This window comes from Elgaria multicarinata, chromosome 7 (assembly GCF_023053635.1).
Source record: "Elgaria multicarinata webbii isolate HBS135686 ecotype San Diego chromosome 7, rElgMul1.1.pri, whole genome shotgun sequence".
In the NCBI taxonomy this organism is placed as follows: Eukaryota; Metazoa; Chordata; class Lepidosauria; order Squamata; family Anguidae; genus Elgaria; species Elgaria multicarinata.
In genome coordinates this window covers 8,634,795-8,646,734 of record NC_086177.1, presented here as the reverse complement: position 1 = coordinate 8,646,734, position 11,940 = coordinate 8,634,795, and the positions used below count along the sequence as shown (strand labels likewise).

Below are 11,940 nucleotides of genomic sequence, written 5' to 3'. Positions count from 1 at the left end.
GTCACCTGCGCTCTGCGTATGCTCAAGAGTGGCAGACATGCGAAGGAACTGTGTTTTCTGAGTGATGAGGGAGCTGCACTCTGCGTAGGCTCCGTGAAACCATCGCCTACTCCCACCTAGGAAGATTTCTGGGCCCATTGGAGCGCAGGGCACCTCTCCTCCCCTCCCTCCTACTCGCGGCTTGTCACCTGCGCTCTGCGTATGCTCAAGAGCGGCAGACGCGCGAAGGAACTGTGTTTTCTGAGCGATGAGGGAGCTGCACTCTGCGTAGGCTCCGTGAAACCATCGCCTACTCCCACCTAGGAAGATTTCTGGGCCCGTTGGAGCGCAGGGCACCTCTCCTCCCCTCCCTCCTACCCGCGGCTTGTCACCTGCGCTCTGCGTATGCTCAAGAGCGGCAGACGCGCGAAGGAACTGTGTTTTCTGAGCGATGAGGGAGCTGCACTCTGCGTAGGCTCCGTGAAACCATCGCCTACTCCCACCTAGGAAGAGTTCTGGGCCCGTTGGAGCGCAGGGCACCTCTCCTCCCCTCCCTCCTACTCGCGGCTTGTCACCTGCGCTCTGCGTATGCTTAAGAGCGGCAGCCCTGTCTTTAGTGGCCACGGTACCGCAGGCACGAACTAAACCCTCCCGGCTGCGGGCGGGAATGTAGCCAGCAGAGCGCACGCGGGCGGGAGCAGGAGCAGGAGCAGGAGGCGACGGCGGCGGAGGGCGGGCGCCTGTCTTCTCCTCCAAGGTTGGACCGAGGCGGCGGCGGCGGCGGCGGCGGCATTAGTCCTTCGGCTCTGGGCGGCTGCGTGGCCGCTCCCCTCCCCCCCGGGCCGGGAGGGGTCAAGGCGCGCGTGCCCCCTCGCCCTCCCCGCCGCGCCCCTTTCAGGCGGCCGCCCCGCTGCCGCCCCTTCGCGCGCCCACCATGCTCCGGCTGAGGCGGCTGCTCTCCGCGCTCGGAGGCGCAAGCGGCGGCGGCGGCGGGCGCCCGGCGGCGGGCTGCTCCTGAGGAGTTTGGCGGCGGGGCTTTTCGCTGCGCGCGGAGTTTGCGCGCCGTCCCTGCTCGGCGGCCATGAGGCGGCACCGGTACTTGCTGGAGCGCGGCGGCGGCGGCGGCGGCGGCGCGGCCGCCTTGGCCGAGGGCGAGGGCAGCGGGGCCCCGGAGGACGCGGCCGGGCGCGGGCCCCTTTGCCCGTGCCGCCGCCGCCGCCGCCGCCACCGCCGCCGCCGCGACTGGCTCTACGAGTCCTACTACTGCATGAGCCAGCAGCACCCGCTGCTCGTCTTCCTGCTGCTCATCGTGATCGGCGCCTGCCTGGCTCTGCTCGCCGTCTTCTTCGTCGCCTCGGGGCTGGTGAGTGGGGCTCGCGCCTCCTCGCCTCGCGCCCTGCTCCGGGCGGCGCTCTTGCTCGGGGAAGGGGCCGCGCCGAGGGGAGGTGGAAGGCGCGCTGAGGAGGACTTGCCCAGGGACGAGGGAGGGGTGCCGGGGCTCCGCTCCTGCCTAGGCTGCCTTCTGACACCCAGGGCCGGGTTCAGGGTCCCGTTAGGTTCGCCGGGCCTGGCACCGGGCGTAGGCTTCGGGGCAGAGCCGCTACACCCATTGCTTTAGACCTCCCGTGTTGCTGAGTTAGGCTCTGGGTCGTTGCTTTAGCCAGGTGGCACATAGGGATGGCACCGAGAATAGGTGCCATCTGGGGCATCTCCCCTGGCTTTGTGCTAGTCCTTCCAAACTTCAGAAAACAAAAAACCGGCAATCCGTTGAGCATACGTAGAGTGCATTTCCCTTCTCTCGTTGCTAATAAATAAATAAATACATCTGCATCTTGCTTCCTTCTCAGATGGATGGTTCGAATTTTAATTTGGAGCATGGCTGTTGTTATGTTATAAAGCTTTCTATTGCTTATAACTAAAAGCATTTTTGCAGCTACGAAATATCGAATGAATTCTTGTGGGGTTTGGTGCAACATGCTTACAGAGGTGCTTAACGCCCGCCTTGCCAGAATACCGTGATCCATGGATCACAGGCCAGTACAGAAACACAATTTAATTGTTTGCGAACCTTTTATGCAGTTTCGATTTCGAACGCAGCCCTGATGATATTGCGGCGAAGTTAACGTGATCATGTTTATTTCTGTATTTTGCTACCCCTGCCAGTTAGCTGTGCAGCCTTATCCTATTTATATCTACTCAGAAGTAAGCCCCACTTAAATCAGTGGGATTTACTCCTCGAAGGAAAGTTTGTATAGGATTGTAGCCTCATCTTCATCCCAGAGGCTTCAGTCCTTACGTTGTTGTTCTATAGCTCTACTTTCAGTTGCAATCTGTCATGCCGCTATTTAGCATGTCCAGGTTTGAAATTTATTCATGCTTTTCTGTATCCCAGAGCCTGAGCTGCCTTCTTCCCTTTTTCATTTTTATACTGGCAGATAATTTTATGTTCTGTTCTGCACAGTGGATGATGCTAATTGCAAGGCTGCTACTGCTGCTGCTGTTTCCCCATGGTGTGGTCTTTGGCAAGACAAGGACTCTCTTTCCATCCTCTGCACTAGCTGTTTGGTATTTTCCAAGCTGATTTAAAACTGTGACTGCCTTTTTATCTGTTAGCGCACAATTATTTTGTGTAATCTCTTGGTTGACTTGTATACATTCATGTAAATAGCAGAGGGACAAATAGTTAATAGACTTCATCCCCAAGGCTTGCTTTGGGGAACTTTCACACTGTTCAGTCCTTGTTGTTAAACATTCTGCTAGTGGAATAAACAAACACACCACTGCTTTAGTCATCAACATGGTTCTTTTGCAAATAAGTCTCATAGATTTCAGTGGGGTTCATGACCAAGTAATGTGTGCTTAGGCTTGCAGTCCAAATTTAATTCCTTTAATTCATTTGCCTGGTTTTATTATTATTATTATTATTTATTTATATAGCACCATCAATGTACATGGTGCTGTACAGAGTAAAACAGTAAATAGCAAGGCCCTGCCGCATAGGCTTACAATCTAATAAAATCATAGTAAAACAATAAGGAGGGGAAGAGAATGCCAACAGGCACAGGGTAGGGTAAAACTAACAGTGTAAAGTCCGCACAATATCAAGTTTTAAAAGCTTTAGGAAAAAGCTTCCTGCTGACAGATAAACTTTATACACATTGTTCAAGTGACAAGTTTTTAAAGCTAAAAAACTGCACTAGGTATCCAACACATTTACAATATTTTCATTCCATAAAAAGGAGTTGAAGGAACCACCGTTCCCTCTATTTCTGATGATCAGGGGTGAGTGTCATGTTTATGTAGCCAAAAACACTCACACATGAGAGAGAGGTATAAGCAGGCCTGGAACTCCAAGGGTTCTAGAAGTACAAAAAATATTTAGGTGAAAAACCCATAGATCTCTCTGTGGGGGGGGGGGAACCCCCAAAACATCCCAGTGAGGATTGAATGTGTTTGGTGGCCATGGAATGGTGATTATTGGGTTGACTTGCATAGTACTGTTTAACCACCCAGAGAGCTTCAGTTATTGGGCAGTATAGAAACGTCATAAATAAAAGTAAATAAAATTTGGGTGGGGCAATGAAAACTGGGTGGGAGGGGAATGGAACAGACTATTCTGGAGGAGAGCATGGCTGTGTACAGGAACACTCTACACTGCAACATTTTGTTGCAGGTTCCATTTGTTTTATATATGGATTCTTTGTTTTAAATAATTAGAAACCCATTGCTCAGAACATCTGCTTCACATGCAGCATACAAGCTTCTGATTTTCAGCAGGGGGAAACTTGCTGGGGTTTGTTCGATTCACTGGCTCACTCCCCAAGGCTCTACTCCTCCTCCATTAAAATCAATAGGAATTTTTTTTTCTTTTGCTATTGGCTTGTATAGGAGCAGGATTGCACCCCAAGCCTGTAGTTCAGGAAAACAAGCAGATGCATAAACAGATGCAGTGAGCCAGATACACACCTGTTTTTGTGTTCAGAGTGCAAACCTCGCAAACCTCCGAATGGTATTAAAGAGGAATGTCAGGTTGTCACCCACAGCACTGTGCTGTTATATTTTAACTTCTTTTGAATGGAGAGATGACGCGGCTGAGGTTTCTCTTGTGTATTTTGTAGTCGCAACCCTTTTTATCCCTCTCCACCAGCCTGGAATTTCAATTGTAGTGGAGGAGAGAGTGGGCAAAAAGAGTGGGGGCAAACTAGGTGGGAGAAGCTATGGCAGCCTCATCCATAGATTCAGTGGGGAATTTAAAGATACAGTGCAATTCTCTAGGCTGCAACCTGACAATCTCGATGATGGCTCATTTAGCCTCGATCTGTGTGTGCTTCTGCAGAGTAAGTAGTTCCAATACTCCCAGGTAAATGTGTATGGAATTATAGCCTTACAAGCTGCCTATTATTCAGTCATACCATTGATCCATCTAGCTCAGTATAGTCTACCACACTAGTTATCCCCAACCTGGTGCCCTTCAGTTGTGTTGGACTACAACTCCCATCATTCCCAGCCAGCATGGCATTGTCTGTCCTGGGTGGGAATGATGAGAGTTGTAGTCCAACACATCTGGAGGGCATCAGATTGGGAGAGGCTGGACTACTGTGACTGACAGCACCTCTCCGGGGTGATATGAGAGTTTTGTTGATAATATGGGATGTGTTAGGGTCTTCACATGTGCAGATCATTATTTGAAGGTGCATTGATGAGCATGCATTTGTAAACCAGCCGTAGTGCTTGTTTCTGACCACAACAGATAGTCTGTTGGTAATCTGACTACTTCATATTTGGAGCAGACTATTTTGGAGAGACTTTAGCATTCCCCACTTCCCTTTCTGTTTGAGGGATTTGCATAGGAGTTAAACTGGATAAATATGCAGAGATTTTGGGCAAGCAGAGTTGTTTTACTAAATTGGGTCACCTGGGTCATGAAAGGATATGAGCAGAGGAATTCACTGAGTTTTAATAGACCTTCAAGGTTTATGCATGTTATTGTGGTATACGGAGCCATGTCAGTTTCAGAGCAAATACAAATCAAAACAACTGAAGTCAGAGAAATAGCTAGAGGTAAGCTAGTGCAGTACTGTTTCAGTTCAAATTAGATTGATGGGCTCTCCTCCTCCCCCCCCCATGCCCTCCCTAAATATCCTGTATATATTCAAGTGTATAAAATAATTGGTTGGAAGGTGTTGTCTACAAAATATAAGCCTGCCTTTGCAGACATCACAGGACTGAAATGCATTTTAACAGCCTGCGTTGAAAAATTGCGTAATCCCCTTGGTCACAATTTCCTTAATATCTAAAACCTTCTTAGGCCAGTTTTCATGTTCCTTGCTGAAAATGTGTCATAGCTGCAGCTCTGAACTAAGGGGCTATTGAGAGGTACGGAAGCCACTGTATGCATTGGCAGAGGCTGGGCAGGCTTAGCGCGAGAGCGAGATCCTGTGAATGTGATAGTTAGTTTGTCTTTGGCATTCCAGACACACCATGAGGAGGGTGGGGGTGGGGAGTTCAATTATAATGTATTTAGAAGGCTTTATTTCCCAGTGGTTAACAACAAAAATGGTATGTGGAAGGGGAGAAAGAATTGCCCACTTACTCTTTTGTCCGTGAAAGTAGAGGCAATTTTACTTTGCAGACACAAAGAATAGTTGCCCTTGGGTACATCTCCCAGTGGATGCTGAGCCAGAGCCTTTGGGTCACTGGACATTTTTTTTCCTTTTCATTTAAAAGCTTTTAAAAAAAATCTTGTTCCTTTTGCCCTGATGTTATTCATGGTCAAGCATTTTAGAAGGTGAAAAGCTCCGTTCTGTTGTTTATAATATAATGTGCACATCCATTTCTGATATGAATGAGAATTCATAATTTCTACAAGGTATTCGAAAAGACAAAAGGAAACAGTTAATTATGTCTAAATTGTATGAATAGCCATACTACATGATTTAAACCTTTGGAATTCATGGAGTAATAAAAAAAGTTATGAAAATAATGCTGATTTCCATATTCAAACTTGCAAAAGAGTTTGCGGTGTGGCACTTGCAATTATACATTTGCCGTATAAATTGAAACACATTTTCAGCATTTTTAATATTCAGACATAATGATAATATTCTTATTCTTTGCTTATTTTTAAAATTTTCAATAAATCAACCATTACGATTCCTACCGTATTTCTTCGATTGTAAGACGCCATTGATTCTAAGGCGCACACTAATTTCAGTGCCACCAACAGGGAAAAAAGCATAAAACTCTCGTCATGAGCAAGATCGCACGCGCTTGGACGACATCGCACGCCCCCCCCCCGCCACACACACTTTCCGAAGAGGCCTCAAACTTGTGCCGCGCTCTCTATGCTCCCCCGTGCGCCCTTCTGTCCCTTGTCCTCTCTATGCCTTGGCCTCACATCCCCCCTGTTCTAGCCTTCGCCACGGCTCTGTAGTTTGAGGCGGGGCTTCCTTCTCGCGCTCCGCCTCTCCCTCGTGAGCCGAGGGAGGCGCTTTCTGAAGCGGCGCTAGGAGAGCCTGGCTGAAGGTGAAGAAGGGGCAGGAGGTTGAGGGTTTGAAGCATGAGGTACGGAACTGGGGTGTTCCCCGGAGGGCAGGCAGATAAAGGAGGAGTAAGCGGCCTGGCCTGGCAAAGCGGGGGCGGCCGGGGGGGCGGTGAGGTGGGGAAGAGGAGACGCGGAGGCATCGTCCTGGCAACAAAACGCTTGGCTGTTTTTTGGTGAGGCTTTTGAGAGAGCCTTTCTTAGGTTTTCTGTTGGTAGTGGAAGCTGGTTGGCGCCAAAGGGGTGGGAAGAAGGGGTAGATACCGTATTTCTTCGATTCTAAGACGCCATCGATTCTAAGGCGCACCCCATTTCTAGAGCTGTTACTTTAGGGAAAGAAGTGCGTCTTAGAATCGAAGAAATACGGTAATTTGTATTGGTAAGTGCATTGGTAGTTTCAAAACAAGTACTCCATCAGTAGTTTCAAAACAACTAATCATTCTCCTTAATTTTTTAAATAACAATTATCTCTAAGTAAGCTGTAACTTAGAAATAATCAGCACAGTCCACCCACAGTTTAGGTGCTTAGGCTTGGGTTTAAATCACACATTAAATAAGAGGGACTTTAAATTTAGCTGGATTATGCCAAATAATAGTCTAGATTATAAACAGTAATCTATCTAAACATCACTTTTCACAAAATGTCTAACAGTTTATAAAGGGCATTTAAAATTAAATACTTTTAAAATACATCATATCTTGCTGGAATACCAACTATATTGATGCAGACTTGTTAATATTTAAAGGGTTTTTTTATAGGAACAACAAACAACAGAATCCTATATATGTTCACTCAGAAGTAAGTACCACTGAGTTAAATGGTGCTTCCTGCCACCTAAGTGTGTGGCCTAAAAGAAGTGTTGCAGCCTAAAAGAAGGAGGCTTTTTGTCCATCCTGAGGTTTAATTATTGAACTTCAATATCTAAATATTTAAATTGATGTAGTGCTCAGATTTTGCATGTCCAAACTGGTAAATTTTCAAACTAATTGGCTTAGCTTCAAATATATTTTCTTACACATTATTTGAGGCAACACTTGAGATCAATGTGCAAGGTTAGAAATGCCATGCGTTCAAATGACAGCTCTTCATTTTCCTTTTCTTGTACCATCCTGTTACTTATTCTGCAATCAAGTACTTGTCTTGCCTCTTTATTCCTGATGCACAGAAAAATGAAGACCAATAAAGTATACACTGAGGAACTCAGACTTCAGTTTCTGACATATTTTTAAATGAAAGTAAGAAAATCCCCACCACCTGGCACTTCTTCAAAAGCTCCTTACTACAAAGAATTGTAGATTATTTTTTATTTTCAGAAGCTGCCAGCTTATAGCTGAGAAGCATGCATAAGAAGCAAGAGGAAACCCATTATTTCTCCTTGCCTCAATTTTAGAACTTGTACTTCCCACTGTAATTGGCAATAAAAGTGAATAACTTTTCCTCTGGACATCTTGTTTGTAATAATGATATCTATGAATAAATAAGAATTCACTAACTTCAACTTTTAATGCCACTGTAAATTCAGGCATGTTTTTCTGGACAACATAATAGAACCAAAGCAGTTGCACTTCTCCGTATGCCTTTATGCTGTTGAAAAGATAATTTCCCTAGTCAAAGCCATGATCCAGAAAGGTATGAGATCAGATTGGTGCGCACCCAGCAGAGGAGAAGTTACAGGTAACTATGGTGGAGGGGTGAGGACTGGCAGCATGCAGCACCACTTGGTTCCACGTTTGTGTGGTGGGTCTGGTCATTATGATTCCATCACCCCTACGTCTCCCTAGTTCCCCTACCCACCTTCCTTCCGAACAGAGCAAAGGAGTACTCACTTCTCAGGAGTTATGAACAGGGAGCTCTAATTACTATGGATGAGCTCTGGGTGGGGCTCTACAGGCTTTGGAATTAAAAGCTTTCACAGTAGACCTAGCTAGCCAGTGTCGGAACAACATTGGTCATCTGTTCCTGTGCCTTGCTTTTTGGAGCTTGCCTTGTAGTTGACATTCTGTGCTACTGACCTCTTGTTTGACTCAGCTTCTGGACTGTGTATGGTAATGTCCTGCTTAATTGTGCTTTGACCTTTGCCTGCATCTGGACCACTCTCACCTTTGTTTAATCCCGTACTGGACTGGAACTTTTGTGCATGACCAATTGGCTATTTTGTTGCTTTGCCTTTTGGATTGCCCCATAACTTGCCCCAACTCAGCGTCTGCTACACCAAACACAAGACACATGGTGGGCTAGCTGAAACCCTGAACAGGAGCGTTACACATGGCAGCACTTTATTACAAGTTCCCTTTATTTCCAAAGTTCAGGATGAGTGCTGATCCTTGTGTTGTCAAAACAGCACCCTCTACATACAAGAGGGAGATATCAGCATGCTTGAGGAAACTTCAAGGATTGCAGAAGTACAAAAGATCTTTAGAGGGGATGGGGGGGGGGATTTGAGGTGGAAGACACTCCAGATCAGCCCAAGGAAAACTGAGCATGCTCAGTAGCCACAAAACATGGAGTCAGTTGGAAAAGAAAATGATAGGGGTGGAATGGAATAGGCTGATTGGAGGTGGCCCATGAAGAGTGTGGTCATGGCAGCCTCAGAGGGTTCAAAACACTGCTGATCAGCTGGCAGGCAGAAGAAGCTAGTTGAAAGAGAAAGCAAGTAGTGCAGATGGGATAAAGAAGAAAATGGAAGGTAATTAGTTATAACTCTGTGTCTAGGCCTCCACTGTCCTTTGCTCAGTTTCTCTGCTTCTCTTTCCTTCTAGAGAAACAAGCAAACGAGGAGGGAAGAAGACACACACAGTTATAAATAGAGTATAGGGAACAATCACATTATAAGTCATTTTATGGTTCACACTGAGATGGTAATTTTAAATGTTCTGGGGACAGAAGTGAGAGCTGTCCATAGAAATCAATGGAGAAATCCAAGATTTTAATGTAGTAAGTATTGAGCACCAGTGTCTCCACACCCTCCTGACTCTCCCAAAACCCAAAAGGTAACAGCAAAGAGAAGAGAACCTGCTCTTCCTAACTCACTGTGCCCCCCAAAGCCTCTGCTACAAATCAGGGAGGCTCTTCTCCTGAGTAGTGTAAAATTGTGTTACTCAAAGTGGGCAGAGAGTTAGAGATATCCTATATACTTGCCACCTCATTCTTTCATAATTTGTCAAGTAGCTCTCCTTAAGTTTGGGCAATTCCCTGTCTCACCGAAGAACCCCTGTGAAACAGTCCATGCTGTTCAGGAGACCTCCCACCACACTAGAGAGGTTTTTCGGTGAGGTGGGATGGCAGACTGCTGGGAGATGAGTGAAAGGAAGGATCAGTTGTGTGAACTTCCTTACATGTCCACTTTGGGTTGCCTTGAAAACATGGATTGTTCCTTGTAAATAGAGACAGTTTCAGTGTATGAATGTAACCAATCATGTTCCCCCTGCTCCCTGTGCTGCTGGGCTCAGACACTTAAGAACAGTTGCTGTGTTCCTAGTATCAATATTACAACATACTGTCATTCACCCCTGAGCCTGGATGCCCAGGTTTCAGTGGTAGCCAGAAGTGCATTTGCACAGTTAAAGCTAGTGCACCAATTGCGCCCGTTCCTAGAGATGTTGGACCTGGCCACACAAGTCTTAGTTACAGGTTGTAGTGTGCTCTTTGTGGGACTGCCTTTAAAGAGCTGCAGCCAAAGTGTTGACCAGGGCTGGTTACAGGGAGCATACAACTCCCCTGTTAAAGCAGCTCCACTGGCTTCCAGTCTGTTTCTGGGCACGATTCAAAGTGCTGGTTATGACTTATAAAGCCCTATATGGCTCGGGTCCAGGTAATCTAAAAGACTGTTTTCTCCCTTACGAGCCTGCCCGTGCTTTGAGATCTTCAGGGAAAGCCCTTCTCTCAGTCCCACCACCATCACAAGCACGCCTGTTGGGAATACGGGGGAGGACCTTCTCGGCCTTCTCAGGGAAGCTAGAATGGCTCCCTCCGTGATGTAATTTCGGAGGATGGCAAAAACCTTCTTGTTCCGGCAGGCATTTGGTGAATAATCTGGACCTCCATTCAAGGAAGTGTGATGTAGTAGTGATGGGGGACTTCAATTACCCTGATATCTGTTGGGAGACAAATTCTGCCAAAAGCGGCCCTTCCAAGAAATTCCTGACATGTGTGGGTGATAACTTTCTCCTACAGAAAGTGGAGGAAGGGACTAGAGGATCGGCAATCCTTGACTTGATATTGACCAATAGGGATGACTTAGTGGATAAAGTGGCAGTTATGGGAACTCTGGGGGAAAGTGACCACGTCATACTTGAATTCTTGATTATGAAGGAGACAAAAGTTGAGTGTAGCCATACACGTACTCTGGATTTTAGGAAAGCTGATTTTAATAAACTCAGAACTATGATAAGTAAGGTCCCATGGCAAGTGAGCCTAATGAGAAAAGGAGTGCAGGATGGGTGGGAGTAATTAAAAAAAGAAATTTTAAAGGCACAGTTACAAACAATTCCAACAAGGAAAAAAGATAGAAGACAACAGAGGAAACCAATGTGGCTCCACAAAAAGCTTAGAGATGACCTGAAAACAAAAACAAAAAAAGATACATATAGGAAGTGGAAGGAAGGCCAGGCTACAAAAGAAGAGTACAGACAGGTGGCGCAGAAGTGCCAAAATGGCGTCAGGAGGGCTAAAGATGAGAATGAGCGAGGGATGCTAAAAGCAATAAAAAGGCTTTCTTCAGATATGTGAGTAGTAAAAGACGGAGGAAAGAAATGGTGGTTCAACTGCTTAATGAGGATGGCAAATTGATAACAGATGACAAAGAAAAGGCTGAAGTGCTCAATTCCTACTTTGCCTCACTCTTCTCCCAAAAGCGGATCTTGATAGGCTGAAGTGCTGGGTTGAAAACAACAGAATGAAATTTAATAGGGATAAATGCCAAGTTCTACATTTAGGAAATAGAAACCAAATGCACAGTTACAAGATGGGGGATACTTGGCTCAGCAATACTATAAACGCGAAGGATCTTGGAATTGTTGTAGATCACAAGCTGAATATGAGCCAACAGTGCGATATGGCTGCAAGAAAGGCAAATGCTATTTTGGGCTGCATTAATAGAAGTATAGCTTCCAAATCACGTGAGGTATTGGTTCCTCTCTATTCGGCCCTGTTTAGGCCTCATCTAGAGTATTGCGTCCAGTTCTGGGCTCCACAATTCAAGAAGGACGCAGACAAGCTAGAGCGTGTTCAGAGGAGGGCAACCAGGATGATCAGGGATCTGGAAACAGAGCCCTATGAAGAGAGACTGAAAGAACTGGGCATGTTTAGCCTGGAGAAGAGAAGATTGAGGGGAAACATGAAAGCACTCTTCAAATACTTAAAAGGTTGTTACACAGAGGAGGGCCAGGATCTCTTCTCGATCCTCCCAGAGTGCAGGACA

At 46.3% G+C, this 11,940-nt stretch overlaps 1 protein-coding gene across 1 annotated transcript in view; it reads left to right on the top strand.

Moving 5' to 3' along the window:
- The first annotated feature begins 1,060 nt into the window (after window positions 1-1,060).
- ADCY2 (adenylate cyclase 2) overlaps window positions 1,061-11,940 on the top strand; it is a 150,544-nt gene continuing 139,664 nt past the window's right edge. Inside the window, exon 1 of the mRNA XM_063130192.1 lies at window positions 1,061-1,342. Coding sequence (XP_062986262.1) covers window positions 1,061-1,342 — 282 coding nt within the window. The remainder of the gene's footprint in view (window positions 1,343-11,940) is intronic.